At 38.9% G+C, this 14,549-nt stretch overlaps 1 protein-coding gene across 1 annotated transcript in view; it reads left to right on the top strand.

The window, feature by feature from the left end:
* The window catches only part of MLLT4 (myeloid/lymphoid or mixed-lineage leukemia (trithorax homolog, Drosophila); translocated to, 4), a gene marked incomplete at its 5' end in the record, with an annotated part of 61,335 nt that overhangs the window by 41,737 nt on the left and 5,049 nt on the right, over positions 1-14,549 (top strand). The window contains 5 exons of the mRNA XM_010136307.1: positions 396-584; positions 3,319-4,341; positions 6,194-6,229; positions 10,573-10,707; positions 12,925-13,216. Coding sequence (XP_010134609.1) covers positions 396-584; positions 3,319-4,341; positions 6,194-6,229; positions 10,573-10,707; positions 12,925-13,216 — 1,675 coding nt within the window. The remainder of the gene's footprint in view (positions 1-395; positions 585-3,318; positions 4,342-6,193; positions 6,230-10,572; positions 10,708-12,924; positions 13,217-14,549) is intronic.

The raw sequence follows: 14,549 nt of genomic DNA, 5'->3' as shown, positions 1-14,549 counted from the left end.
ATAGCATCAGTGTGCTTGAGTCAAACCAGTGACTGACTTAACTATTTGATCATAATGCTGGTGCTAGTGACTGGTTGGGGGTGGTGGTGGTGCTGCCTGTTACAGCTAAGGAAAGATTGAGGTAGTTTTGAGTGATTTTATAAAATTTTGTTCATGACATTGTCCTTGTGATTTCTTAGGTTTGTGTAATATTGTGTAGCTGTTTCCAGACCATAAAAACATGAGTCATAACCTCAATTATATTTGATTCTAGACAATCTCTGTCTCCTGTTCCTGACAAATAATGCTGTTATGAGCCAAAAGAGAACACTTGGAAAATGCATGTTTAGAAAAATATTCCATGCAGATTGGTATGATTTGAAAATTCTATCTTACATTCTTTCTACCTTTTTCAGGAACAGACTCTGCCCCCACGACCGGAAGCTTATCCCATCCCAACACAGACCTATACTAGAGAGTATTTCACATTCCCAGCTTCTAAGTCCCAGGATCGAATGGCTCCAGCTCAGAGTCAGTGGCCAAATTATGAAGAAAAACCACAGGTCCAGGCAGAAAGTAATCATTCGATCAATACTACAATGCAGGTGAGAACCAATTTCTTTCAGTATAACAAAAAAACCCAAAGAAACTGCTTGCTTTCCACTCCAGGCTGCTGGAGACATTTTTGCAGAACAGTCAACTCTCTCTAATCTCTGAGCTGTTGAGGACAAACTGTACCACAGAGGGAAAACAACTGTACTATTGCCAAGATTGGCTTGAGTTCAGAAACTCACATTTTTGCAGAACAGTCAACTCTCTCTAATCTCTGAGCTGTTGAGGACAAACTGTACCACAGAGGGAAAACAACTGTACTATTGCCAAGATTGGCTTGAGTTCAGAAACTCTTTTTTTTTTTTCTCCCCATAGCATTTATATTATGTTCTGCAGACCTGTTATCTGTTTCAATCCCCTATTAAAGGTAATGGTGTATAGGTGGTTGTAGGGATGTCTTGTAAAATGTTTTGTGGTTTTCTGAAAAGCAAACTATATCTTTCACTCTTCCAAGAAGGTTTATATGGAAAAGTCTCTTTGTCTGTGGGGTGCCTTGTTTAAGTGACAAAGTGAAGTAATAAAAATGAAATGAAACAGTACTTTGAGACCTATCCAAGGTCTTCACTGAAACATTCCCTGCTCTTAGTTAAAAAAAAAAAAATTAAAAAAATCCAATTGCATCTGTTATCAAAGTGCAGATGCTTCTTGACCTGAAATGAATTACCCCCACTGTACCTTTATAAATTAAAAAAAAAATGTTATTCTGATAGTTGTAAATGAGGACTCTATTCAAATCCATGCAGAAAATTGAATCTAGATTTACTAAATCCAGTCACTGGATCATCTTTTTCTCTAATCCACCAGAGACTTAAAAATACAGGAAGAAAACTTTTTTATGCTATTTCTTTATTTGTAATAAAAGCAGAGGCTCATACCAGGCTCTGTGTGTTTTACTTTTGGAAAAGCAATGTCACGTAAATTATCTTGAGATTGTGTTATAGAAGCAAAGTAAGAATTGATTTTTGATTACTCACACATGTATTAGCAAGTGAGTTCAGTAAAAAGTCAATTGAATAAAAGCTTAGTGTTTTTTTCTTATAAATACCAACTTTTTTATTATTATAAATATCAAATCCTAATTATTTTAGCTGTTACGAGGTGTTATACCCAAAGCAGGATGGTAATTTTGAAGGAGAAATGCTGCAAGTTAAATAACTGTGGCAAATAGCAATGGAAATATTTGGCTGAATTTCTGTATTTAACTCCTTTACTCCTTCTTCTCACCTGATTTTAGCTGCATAGTTAATGACTAGGCTCTCTCTGTCAGAGATGGGACAGGGGAGCTAGTACTGCCAGAGAATTGCTCCTACCCATTTGTCTTAATGGGATGAACTGGTGCCTGGACATGCATCTCTTCTCTGCTTAAGGCAGGCTTAAGTGAGTAGCTTAGACGAGGTCATTAAAACTGGTGAGATGAACCCCATCTGTTAAAGTTGTTGACAGATACTGAATTTCAGCTGTGGTCTTAAGGTTGAATGCAGAGCAGAAAAGCATTTTTAAAAAAGCAAATGGCTAGAGGCTTTAGCTTCTTACAAGCAGTGAAACTACACAATTTTTTTCCTGGAGTACAATAATTCTTTTAAGTTGAAAATGAGAGGAAAAAAGACTTTTTTTAAAAAAAAAATTCTAAAAGTCCTTTTAATCTTTACAGTGAGAACTGGGCTTGTAAAAAAAGCTGCCATAAGCTAGATGTGAAAAGCCTGTTTTCTGGCTGAAGGCATTAGCAAACTGTTTGGCTAGGTGCATCTTTACAGCAGATCTAACACAAATAGCTGTGTGTTCAGCTTTGCTGGACTAATAGAGCATAAAAAATACACTTGTTCATCTCAAAGAAGGCATTCTTTAGAGGTCATGGTTAAGGTCATTGATGGAGGAAAAAGAAAAGGAGTTTGCTTTGTTACTCTTCTCTCTCTTGCTGATAATTGGTACATTATGTTTTCAGTGCTTAGTATTTCCTAACATTCTGAGTATGACTATTTCCTTCAAGAAAATCAGTAACAGATTTGATAAGTCTAATTTATGGTCCAGTATTCTTTCCAGGAGGTTGTACAGGGCAGTGAGACCCTGATCGTGTTAACAAACAAGACTTGGTGTTTGACGCACTAAAAGCGATGAAAGCACAGACAAATATACGCCCACGCCCCAAGAGCAGGTAGAATTAGAGCTGACTACCCGGATTCCATACCCGTGACTGGCACTGTAGTAATGAGAGCTTCCCATGGGCCATCTCGCTGCTTAATGGAGGAGGGTGGGTGGGCAGTCCCCGTTGTCTCTCACTGAGCAGCCTTTCTGTTTGCCTTCCCAATAGGAAAAATGTTCAGTCAGGCCAGATGAAGGCTGAATGGCAGAGCTGGTATGCCTGAGCTGCTGTTCCAAGCTGCCAGGATTCTTGTGCTTGCATGTGGGGGAGGGGGTGTCAAGGATAGTCCTGAGAAACTGTGCGAGCCAGGAAGGTTTTCAGTTTAAGCTCCATTCTGCATTTGCCCTCCTCCCAGTCCAGGTTTCCAGGCATTTCAGAGGTTGCAGAGTCTTCAATGACTTGACTGAGCAAGAATGACTGAGAAGAATATTTTATTGTTCGTTTCAGGAAACTTACTGGGCATGGAAATGCTGCAATTCACTAAAAATAATTACCTTCAGTAATAAGAATGCAGTTTGTGAGCCATTTTCAAATATGTTTTAATACAGATGGGCTATGACATACATGCCTTGTTTAATTTCTTCCAGCGTGTGGCTCGTTCCCAAGAAGAACTCAGAGAGAAAGTTTTTCAGCCAGAGAGGAATCGTTTGGAAGTTGTTATAAGGAAAGATGTCGAGTACATTGATCGGAAGTCAGACAACGATCAGTGGATGAATTCATCTGTGGATTCTAGTACTTCTAGCCAAGAACACCTGAACCATTCATCCAAACCGGTCTCACCTGGTTCTTGTTTAACTAAAAGTGGACCTGGCCGTTGGAAAACACCAGCTACTAGCCAGCCAACTCCGGTGGCCATTTCTCAGCCCATCAGAACAGATCTTCCCCCTCCACCGCCGCCTCCTCCAGTGCATTATGCGGCAGAATTTGATGAACTACAGATGGATTTGCCTCTGCCTCCCCCTCCTCCTTCAAATCACGTAGGAGCACAGGCATCTTCCCAGGTAGCCGCTGCTGAGCGTAAAAAAAGAGAAGAGCATCAGAGATGGTATGAAAAAGAAAAGGCACGTTTGGAAGAAGAAAGAGAAAGGAAACGTCGTGAGCAGGAGAGAAAACTGGGCCAAATGCGTACTCAGCCACTAATTCCTGCTCAGCCTGTGGTTCCCCCTGTTTCCCTTCAACAAGGGAAATCAGAAAAGCCTTCCACTTTGCAGAGGTCTCAAGAAACAGTTATTCGAGAGTTGCAGCCCCAACAGCAGCCTCGGACTATTGAGCGGAGAGATCTGCAGTACATCACTATCAGCAAGGAAGAACTGTCCTCTAGTGACAGCCTCTCTCCAGATCCCTGGAAACGGGATGCTAAGGAGAAACTGGAGAAGCAGCAACAGATGCACATTGTGGACATGCTGAGTAAAGAGATTCAGGAACTTCAGAACAAGCCTGATCGTACAGCGGAAGAAAATGACCGCCTCCGCAAACTCATGCTTGAGTGGCAGTTCCAAAAGCGACTTCAAGAATCGAAGCAAAAAGATGAAGATGATGATGAAGAGGAGGATGATGATGTGGATACTATGCTCATCATGCAACGACTGGAGGCAGAAAGAAGAGCAAGGGTAAAAGGGGGTAGTACTTTCTAGACAGAAGTATTGTAAATATATCTCTTGGTGGGTTCTCTGGCTTTGTCCAAGTATTTTGATGTTCTTGCAGGGTAAAGGAGGATCAAGCTTTCCTAAATACCTTGAATCTTAAAATTGGTAACTTAGAGTGGCTTCACTACTTAACTGATGTGTTACGAAAGTATCATAGCTACCTATTATAGAATCCAAGTCTGGTTGTGGGGAAAGAGATTCCCTTTGGATAAAGGGATTTTGCCATGTGCCCGGAGAATGATTAGAAGATTAAATGTTGTTTACAGGAGGTGAGCAAAGACATTTGAAGTTATGAAAGTCTCCAGGAGAATCGGGAGCAAAACCAGTGTCATTTTTGTTCCTTCCTCCCCTCCCCTGAAATATATTTACCTCTAAGAGTTCTAATTTATAGTCTTGGACCTGAACACAGTCACTAAATGCATGCTGCTTCCAGGGATCAGTGAACCGAACTGAGATTCCACCTTGCTGGTCTGCGCCAAGTGTAAGGCAGCTGCTTACCTCCACATTTACCACCACCTTGGTGGTGACCCCAATAGTGCTGGGGGGAAGCATGAGGCTGAGACATGTGGTTTGGGGTATTGTAACAGCTAATACATCCTATCTAGGGACCCGTTTCCTACATACCTGAATTTTGCATGGTGTCCAGTTTAATCTCTATCTGGCAAGGTTTGCTTACCTTAGCTTTAGTACTGTGAAAGCTTATGATGTATGCAATAACATAATACAGCTGCACAGCATGATGAAATTTTTATCACCTTGCTGGTGGCTGTTGTCTCTCCGAACCTGTTAAATCAGTTATCACTGAGAGACAGTTTCTACAGGAAAATGTTATTTTTTCTTTCCTGAATAATAGCGGAGTTACCAGTTACATACCAAGAGTTACACTCTAACAGCTTAAAAACTAGCTCTGTCATATGCTGAATGTCTTCTATTTGTTTATCTTGAAAACATATCTTGACTTTCTTCTGTGATAACCAAATTTTAATTCTTGAGAAATGTTTGAACATGCTTATTTTGACATGCAGAAATAGCTATCGGCTTGGGTAGTATTTGTATCCCAGGGCTGTTTGGCAGCTTGATATCCTAAGCTTACTCTTCTCATATTCACTTCAGTCTGCATTGCTTTCCTTTTTTCTTGTGGGTAACTTTATTACTGTGTAAATTAACAGATACCTCAAACTGAGAAAATGAAGAAAGGAAAAGCTAAATATATCTTTGCGAACAGATTGCGTTAAAGCCCAGCATCGCTAACGTGTAATTTGTAGCACAAAGGCAGTTAACTGTGGGCTTAAAACAAATCCATGTAAAACTACCATTATAACAAACAGAGTCTTTAGAATTTTACTGTAGCAAGGCTAAAAATGCCACGTGTCATTAATAGAAAGCCAGTTGTATTGCATAACATTATTTCAGAAAACTTGCGGTCTTCTCTGCGAGTGCTGGATTTAAAATAGTATTTGTGCACAAAGTTCTTCCAGCATTTTGGATCATTTTGAAACTGAAAAAATAACTGTTGTCTTGAACTAAAGTAATGTTTGCATTTTGGTTACACTTCACTGCCTATACTACTAGAGATGCAATAAGTAGCACCTCTGGAGAATTACTGAGATTTTGAGTCAAACCAACAGTGATAAAAATTTTCAATTATTTAATTGTTTTCATTTCTGTATTTCAGGGTTTTGTCAATTCAGTTTCTTATTCTAAAGCAGCTCACTTAACAAATAAAAGAAAATGCTTTTGAAATGGCACAAGTCTAACCTATCTTTATTTTCACTGTGCATCTTTCTTTTTTTCCCCCCTTTCTTACTACCTGCAGCAGACTGCTGTGCCAGCAATCTCTGTTCTAGATTTGGTATGTTTGCTTCTTTCTCTTCAATATCTCTTTCCCATTTCAATTCCTGATATTATTAATAACCATCCTATATGCTTTGGATGATGATTTGGCATCTTTGGCTGTTTAAAAGTCATGGTGATACACTAAGCAGTAAGTTAACTGTAAGCATGCATTTGAATGTTTCCAGATGTGGTGAATCCTTTCCCTATGTTTCCTCCTTTTAGATGTTGTGTTTGCTTGCAGTCTTGATCTGTTTGTTGTAGCAGTGGTCTAATACAAAAATGTGAGTTTAATGTTTTGTGCAATCGTGTTTATAAAATCTTACTAATAATTCTGAACGAACAGGCTGTGAGGTAAGATTTCCTCCCTTCCCTTCTCCACCACTGCAGCCTTTAGAAGAGCTCTAGCAACACCATTCCTTTTCAATTTTAAGTGAAATTGTCCTGAGAGCCTAATAATACAGCATACGGTTTCAGCACATGCTGAAACCCAGTTGCTTACAGGTGTTACAGTTTTGTCATTAAAGTAAAAATGGATTGTAAACTCAAAAATTGCTTATGAACTACTATTTCCAGGTAGGTCACATAAACATGCAGTTATGAAGTTACCACTTTCAATTGGTTATTACAATTCTCTTGTATCTAAAATATGACAGGCTTTCAAATTAGAGCAGTAGTTGCTGTGACTCCAGCTAATTCTGTATTTTATTGCTCTCGTTGGAAAGGGGTTCATGGAAAGAGTTCTGTAGTCTTCTAGAGAAGAAATACAAAAATACGCTTCAAAGTGTATTTCTATATAATTAGTATACCAGTCTGAAAGAAAGGTTATAGGTCATGTTAGTATACTAGATTGATTTGTGCTGCTGGAAAAATATGTAAACGTGTCTGTTCAAAACAAGGATTTCAAATTTGGCACTTCATTATTAAAAAAAAAAAACCCCACATTTAAAATGCATACTTCAGATACTTTAAGTCCATCTAAGGTGTTTGGTTTTGTATCTGCGTGGTACATGAGTGTTAAGCAGTTGACAGCAGTGAAACACGTGAAGCGAGTCAGCTTTCTGAATTAATGGACGAGCCAAAAGTCATGGATTGTTTCAGGCTTGGCATCTGTTAATATTTTTTCCTGTTACCTCTTCTGTATTTTTTTTCCCTAAGCCTTGGTCTGCAGAGCTGCAACTGGATAGATAAAGGATTTTGCCAAGCATGCTGTAAATTTCTGGATCTTTCTGCAACAGAAGGTTGTGAAGGCAGGCAGTATCATCAGCTTTAGAAATCGAGTAGACAAATTCATATGCATCACACCTGTAAACAGCTGCTCAAAGGATTACACAAGGCTGTCCCAGCTGACAGCTCTAGTACTGTGCTGAATGCTGGGGAAGTACTAGAAGCAGTGGCCAAGCTCAAGTGCAGCCCTTCTTGCCATGGTCAGGGACAGAATACTGCGCTAGGTGGGTCCATGGCCTGAATCAATTGAGGATTCACTATGTTCATAATCTTAGCTTTAAAAAAAGAAAGCAAGCTCATTCTGAAGAAGATGATGTTGAATGCAATACCTAGCAAATACCTTTTTCCTAATTTCATCATTTTCATGCTGTTGCACCTATCCTGTGCCACTTCATGTACCCCAGTAACTACTACTTTCTTTCAAGGAAAAAAGAAACCACACTTTTGAATTCTTAGTGCTTTTTATGTCTGACATGAGCACTGGTGATAGCTGTTCTGCTAATTACAAGGCTGATGAACGGTCATGAATAGTTAATGAAGAGTTAATGCATGAATTGTCAGCTTATCTAGTATTTGTCTTTTTAAATTCCCTGGGCCACTAACAGATCTGATCCAGCTTTAGCTGTCAAATAGGTATAAATTTAAAGTTCTGGAATGACTTTTAAAGCATTCTGAGCAGTGCTTGGAGAAATGATTTTTTTTCTGGACTCTGAGGCTTCCTGGGTGTCTGCCAGTCCCATGATTCAGATCAGCCCATCAGCCCCATAGCTCAGAAGAAAGGTGGGCTTTTTACCCTTCTAGGTAGGAACAGTGCTGTGAGGCGTATGTTGGCAAGAAGGGGATAGAGCTGGGGAGCTAAGTGAACTGTTGGCAGTTTGCAGCAGCGCTGGGACAATGCTGGGTGGGAGGGGAGAAATTAGTTCTTTGTGCTTAGCTACTTCACCACTCGGGCTCTACAGATCAGTTGCTTCTACCTGTTACAATGTAAACTCATGCTGTTTTGGCCAAACATTGGAAGTACAGCAAATCACCTGAAAATGTGACTTAAACTACAGAAAAACTAATGAGGTTAGAGAAGTATGGAATCACAGTACTCAACCCAGGAGTCTAATAGTCCTCCTAGCAGTAATGGGATGCAAAGCTAATTTTTCTCAGGGTCTTGAAAATATGGAATGAAGTTTGAATTGGGTACTCTTGTATGCAATTACACACATTATTATGGTTCCAGTGTTGACAACAGTTCCCAGGTGGGCACCCTGCCCAGTTTTCCCTTCTTTCTTCAGTTAAGGTCACAAACTAGTCTTACTTCCCCTTTAGTTGAAATATTTTCTTGCTTTACTGCATTTTAATAGTAATATTTGCTACTAAGCAAAAAGGCATCTATGCTGTAACCTAGGGTCAGTAACTGCCATGTTCAGAGTTCTTCTCTAAATGCAATTGGGACAGAGTCAAGGAGGCTTCCTGTATGTTTTTCACTGTGCAGTTTTTGCCTTTTTCTTCTTTTTTTTAACAGGAAATTACTTCTCTTCTATAAACTCTTTTGAATTACTGGCTGTCTTTTCTTTTGACAGCAATATTATCTCCTTTGCTAAAATAATGTCTTTTTAATAACCAAGACAAGAAGTTGTCTTAATCCAACCAGGGAGCTTATTAACTACTGTATTCCCTGCTCTACCATATATTCTGAGCTTGAGCTCTATGTCATTTTCAGTTAGGAATTTTAAAAGTTTCAGCCGTAAATAAGGGGATTTTACTTGGAGGTAGCATCCTCTAGTATACATTTGCCAAATAGCTGCCTAAATGAAATTTTGTTCTTTATCCTTCATGCTCAAAAATGGTGGCGTTTAACGGTTCAAATGAGAGGCATTTTCACTGTTATTAGTCTGAATAGCTGCTTGAAGAAGTAGAAGGCAAATGTTTTCAAAATTTCCTGTTGTACAAGGTCATAAGATACCCATGACACATACACATGAACAGTGGGAGGAAATAATTACTAGAAAATTAGTCCAAAAAAAAGTTTGATTTTAGAATTGATTGGAGAGTTGGTAAGAGAACCTAATCTGCTTTAAAGAATATCTCCTGTTAATTAACTGGGAGGAGAGATACGTATGTGAAGGATGTCCTTACAATGTTTACTAAAACTAAATTTCTCTTACTGTATTGTTATTGGTTTGTGTCTTAAGGGCCTTTCTCGGTAAATGAAACTGGATTGTGAAAACAAATCCAGGAGTAGAGAATTAGCCATGTTGCATGCAGCTTGTAGCAAGATCCAGTGATTTACTGATTTATACCAATCAATATAAAAGAACTTGGGTGAGGGGAAATCACTTTGAAATGTATGCTGCAGTAGGAGATTACACAGCAATTGTCCAGTTAATTTTTCCTTGTGTATATTATTGTGCCAGTGAATACCCCTGTCCATCAAGGGCTTAGATAGTGTTAGCTTCAGAGAATCATAAAGAAGTTGGATAATTGCTCAGTTTTCTTATCTCTGCAAGTGTTTATCATAAGAATATATAAAATAGCATTGTCTTAGACATCAGTTCATGTGAGTTGCTAAATCTGAGTAGTCAAAGATTTCTTTGCCTCACTGTCTGCTTTTTTCAAAACACATCTGTTGCAGATACAGTGGGAGATTTTATTTATCTCCCAAAACTATTTGCAGACTTGCTGAATGAGCCTGTTACTTTAAATGGATTGACCCTTTGACTAATAAGTCATGATTTTCCAAAGCTTAAATACTAATCCTAAATGAAAAACCAGTAAGCTGCTGGAGCTGTGGACCGTTAGTTCCAAGTATTTAATTTCACTTTACTGTACCTATGAGACTGCGATTCTGGAGCTGTCTGGAACACGAGTCACCTGAGTCTTCTGCTAGGGGTTTATATGCTGCTGCTGAAAGTGTCTCCTGTGTCTTGTGCTTTTATGTATGTAGTTCTGTGCATCTCTCTTCTGTTGGGGATTTAGGAAAATCGGTAGCAAGCATACTCTTAACAGCTGGAAATTATATTGATTTATATGTAGTTTAGCATTTTCTACTGAATAAGTTATTTTTAGATGTAAATACTTCGGTTACCTTTTTTGACCCACCTTACCCACATAAGTGATGAAAAATTGAAGATGTGCCTCTGTTAGTTACAGGATGAAGAACGTAGACGGCAGCAACAACTGGAAGAAATGCGCAAACGAGAAGCAGAAGACAGGGCCAGGCAGGAAGAAGAGCGCCGACAGCAAGAGGAGGAGCGGACCAGAAGAGAGGCTGAAGAAAAGGTTGTGGTCTTCTGAGTGCTGCAGGGTTTCTTACAGGCCTCTCCAATTTAGCCTGACCAGTATCAGCTCAGAGCTGGGTCGGCAGAGGTTAAACACGCTAGCCCTAGAGATAAGGGTCATGGCCCAAGGTTTCAGTTTATCCAATATAAAACAAAAAGCAATTAAACAAGTAGCCCATTTGTGGTAGCTGGCGTTGACCTCTTTTGCAGAAATAGCGCTATAGGCGTATTGGGTGCTGGTTTTCAGCAGTGGTGAGGGCTTTGGCTTCAGAGCCTTTTCTGAAAGTTACTGCAGAAATCAGTTACTTCTGGTGTCCTTCAGCCCCGCTGTGACTTGCCTACCTTCTTAAGCAAGCCAGTTTTAATGGCTGAGTTAGTGGTGTTGAGTTTTGCTATTTCAGAGATGACTCTTAAATGTTTTTGCAGTAATTGTTTCATACAGAGAGAGAGAGATACGAAATACAGTGGAGTGGAGATGAGTACTCCATATTGTCTTACGTTTGGACTATGGGAGGAAAGGGAATTGGTTTCTAGAAAGGAAGTAAATAATTTCAGCAGATAAGTCATCATGTAATCAAACATTCTAAAAATTCAGGCTTCTAGGTTTCTTCAGAACATTGTACCTGAATTTGAGAAGCTTTATTGTTCAAAACTGGAAGACAGAGCACTTCATTTGACTCTTGGCGTGTTTAAGACCCTTTTCTTCCTGAGAAGATCAGTAACTCATTCACATTAAAGACTTGCCTATTAGTAATACTGACTTCAGAATGAAGAAAGAGGGATAGCTTTTAATGTTGAGAGAAATTTCATCTCGGAAGACTGAGCAAGTGTATTTTTTTAAAAAAAAATCCCTTAGATATATTAAATTTGTTAATTTGTTTTGTTAGATTGTTTTCAAGCTTTATTAGACTTGTTTTCTGTAAGCAGTGTGGGTTGAAGAGTAGAAGAAAACTAAGCTGGGAGTGGTCATAGGTGAGAAGTGAGGAAGGTGTATCTGGACTGAGGAAAGTATTTTAAAGTATACTGTAGGAAGTTAAAAAGGCAACGAACAAAAGCAACCAAGGCATTCTAATTTCTGACAATGACGCAGCCAAGTGACATTTGCATCACACTCTTTGAAAGGGTTTTCACCAACAGATCTTGACTGAGACACTCGTACATAGACCAACTCACAGCTCAGTGCCATCAGACCACTGCGGTGGTTTTATAGAGTAGTATAAGGACATGAGTTTCATGTCTCTGCTTTAGATTAACAAGATCAGATTTACTTAGTTTTCTTTTTTTTGGTATAACTGACTCAGTGTTGAGTAGATAAGCAGATAAGGTGGACTTTTTTAAACACATGGATTACAAACAGAAGGGATGGTTGTTCAAAACGTCATATATTCCCAGCAGAAGTTATACTATGCTTAGACAAAAGAGGTTTTGTAACGTAGAGTTTCCAAATCCACTTTTTCATTCATTATCAAACAAACTACTGAATAGACCCCTGTATTAATTTACAATGTGGCTTAGACAAGAGCTGAACGGAATTAAATGCTATTTAATTTAAGAGCAGTAAAAATCTTTTAAACTAGAAAATTACATAGAAGCTATTTCATGGCCTTTTAAATGGTCAATAGCCTTATATAAATACCATTAGCATGGGGAGTTGTTTTTTTATAAATGTTATTTCAAAACTGTTACTTGATACCTTGTTTTAGAAAAGTTATTTGTAATTTGATTTTTATGTGAAAGTAGTTTTCCTGCTATTTATAGAAGCTTTATAAGGAGTCATCTATTGGAAGGCTCTGTTGATTAATTTACATTGAATAAGCGTGCAGCAAAATTACCAAGTTCCTTTTTAAGATGGTAGTTAATTTTAGTTATTTTCCTCTGCTGTAGATTCTTTACAACTTTAGTAAATCTACCCCTTATTAACTGTAGATACATTCTCAGTAATAAATGCTGGAATCGCCCTCAGTTCACACATGCAGTTGCTGTAGTTACCACAGGCAGTGGTAAATCTGTAAATAACAGCAACCTGGTTTACAGGATGACTGCTGGGGTTTTTTTCATACTAGTAAATATTTTTTGTATGAGTCCATATAGATACCCTTCTTATTGCCAGGAGATAAAAAAGGGTATTTGGAGTTCAGTAACAGAAAACTTAAATCTCTATTAGATTGAAGTGTCTGTCTTTCTGACCACTGTGTTTCTGTTTCCTCTGGACTTACAGAGGCGACAGGAAGAGGAGTATTACAGTCGCTTAGAGGCTGAAAGGCGCAGGCAGCATGATGAAGCAGAACGAAGATTACTGGAGCCTGATGAGCCTGGTCTGTACAGACCTCCACTTCCACGGGAATATGAACTCCCATCCCCAACCCCTTCATCTAACGCTCCTCCTCCCCCACCTCAGCGAAACACCTCTTACCTCAAAACACAGGTCCTCTCCCCTGACACGATTTATACTGCCAAGTTTGTTGCATACAATGATGATGATGAGGAGGAGGAGGATTCCAATCTAGCAGGTCAGGATAAGTACTCCAGCACAAGAAAATCTTATGGTGACTTTCCTCCTGCCATCCTTAAGCCACAGCAGCCCTCCCGCCAGCCTCGCCCAGTTTCAGATGGCCTCTTTCTTTCCAACTCATTCCAGTCATCTCCAGTCAATGCCAACAGTACTGCTGCCAAAAAAAGCGAGCCCCCACCCCCTCCAAACAAACCGAGTTTCATCCATTCTGGCAGCTCTAAAGGTAGACACCATGAAATCAATTGTCTCTACAGAACTATCCTCATGTTTTCAACTCTGGTGCTGTAGATTGAATCACTTACTTTGTGATTTACTTTTTTCCCACTTAATCACTATTTTCACTATGGTGATCTAACTTAAATCCTGATATTAATATGAATCTCTCAAATTTTCTTGTTCCTTACTCTTCAAAAGCAAAAATTCCATCTTTCACACAATGAATCAAAAATTATTTTAACTATTTCTCAATCAATTCAAAGTACTGTTGGTTTTGGCTTTCACTCTGTATCTCTCAGTGATTCGTTTTATATGACTGACCACTGGTTACTCAGGGCATCTGGAAGTACACCTTTCTTGAATACAGGAAACCTTTTCTAATGGGTTCAAGGATAGAGCTTATTTTCTCTTTCATTATTGGTATCAGGGTTCTCTCTTTTAATAGTACGTGCAAATGGCTTTAAAATTACCTTTGTAGATGTAGTTCTTGGATATAGAAGCACCAAGGGACATATAGGACATGAAGTTGTAGTTTCACGTATTAGGCACCATTGCTGTACTTCTGGTTTGTACAATGCCATTTTCTTACAAAAAGAGACAAAAATCTAAATTTCATCTTAGTGCTTTTTGCCTTACTCTTTCTCTCCCCTTCCACACCCCTGTATTCTCTACATGCCTATATTTGTCTCCTCATCTTGTTTCCTTTATAACTCCAAGTGGGCAACGATAATGGAGTTTAATTTCAAGTTAAGTTTCTAGCTGCTAGTAACTTCAGCAGCACATTTTATCTGCAGAGTAGTAGTTTAGCTGTACTCATGAATTCAAATCTAATTCAGTCCAAAGTTCCAAGCTAAATTTTCTTCACACTGCTGAGTAGATCTCACTCTCATAACTTTGCAGTTTATTAATAAAAGATTTTGTCATTAAATAACAGCATCTGCCAGTGCTTCCCCTACATTTGTTTTCTTCTTCTGTATTCTTCTGAAAGGAAATGGTGGCCATGACATTACCCTAGTTCATTCTCTTTACTTGTACTAGGAATCAACAAATGCCCGACAACCAACTCCAGCTGATCAAATCATGCTTCTAAAACACAAAGAGTAACGAGGGAAAGA

Source organism: Buceros rhinoceros, unplaced genomic scaffold (assembly GCF_000710305.1).
Source record: "Buceros rhinoceros silvestris isolate BGI_N320 unplaced genomic scaffold, ASM71030v1 scaffold8255, whole genome shotgun sequence".
Classification (NCBI taxonomy): domain Eukaryota; kingdom Metazoa; phylum Chordata; class Aves; order Bucerotiformes; family Bucerotidae; genus Buceros; species Buceros rhinoceros.
The sequence above is the reverse complement of the archived record's forward strand: the minus strand, read 5'-3'. Positions and strand labels throughout refer to the sequence as shown.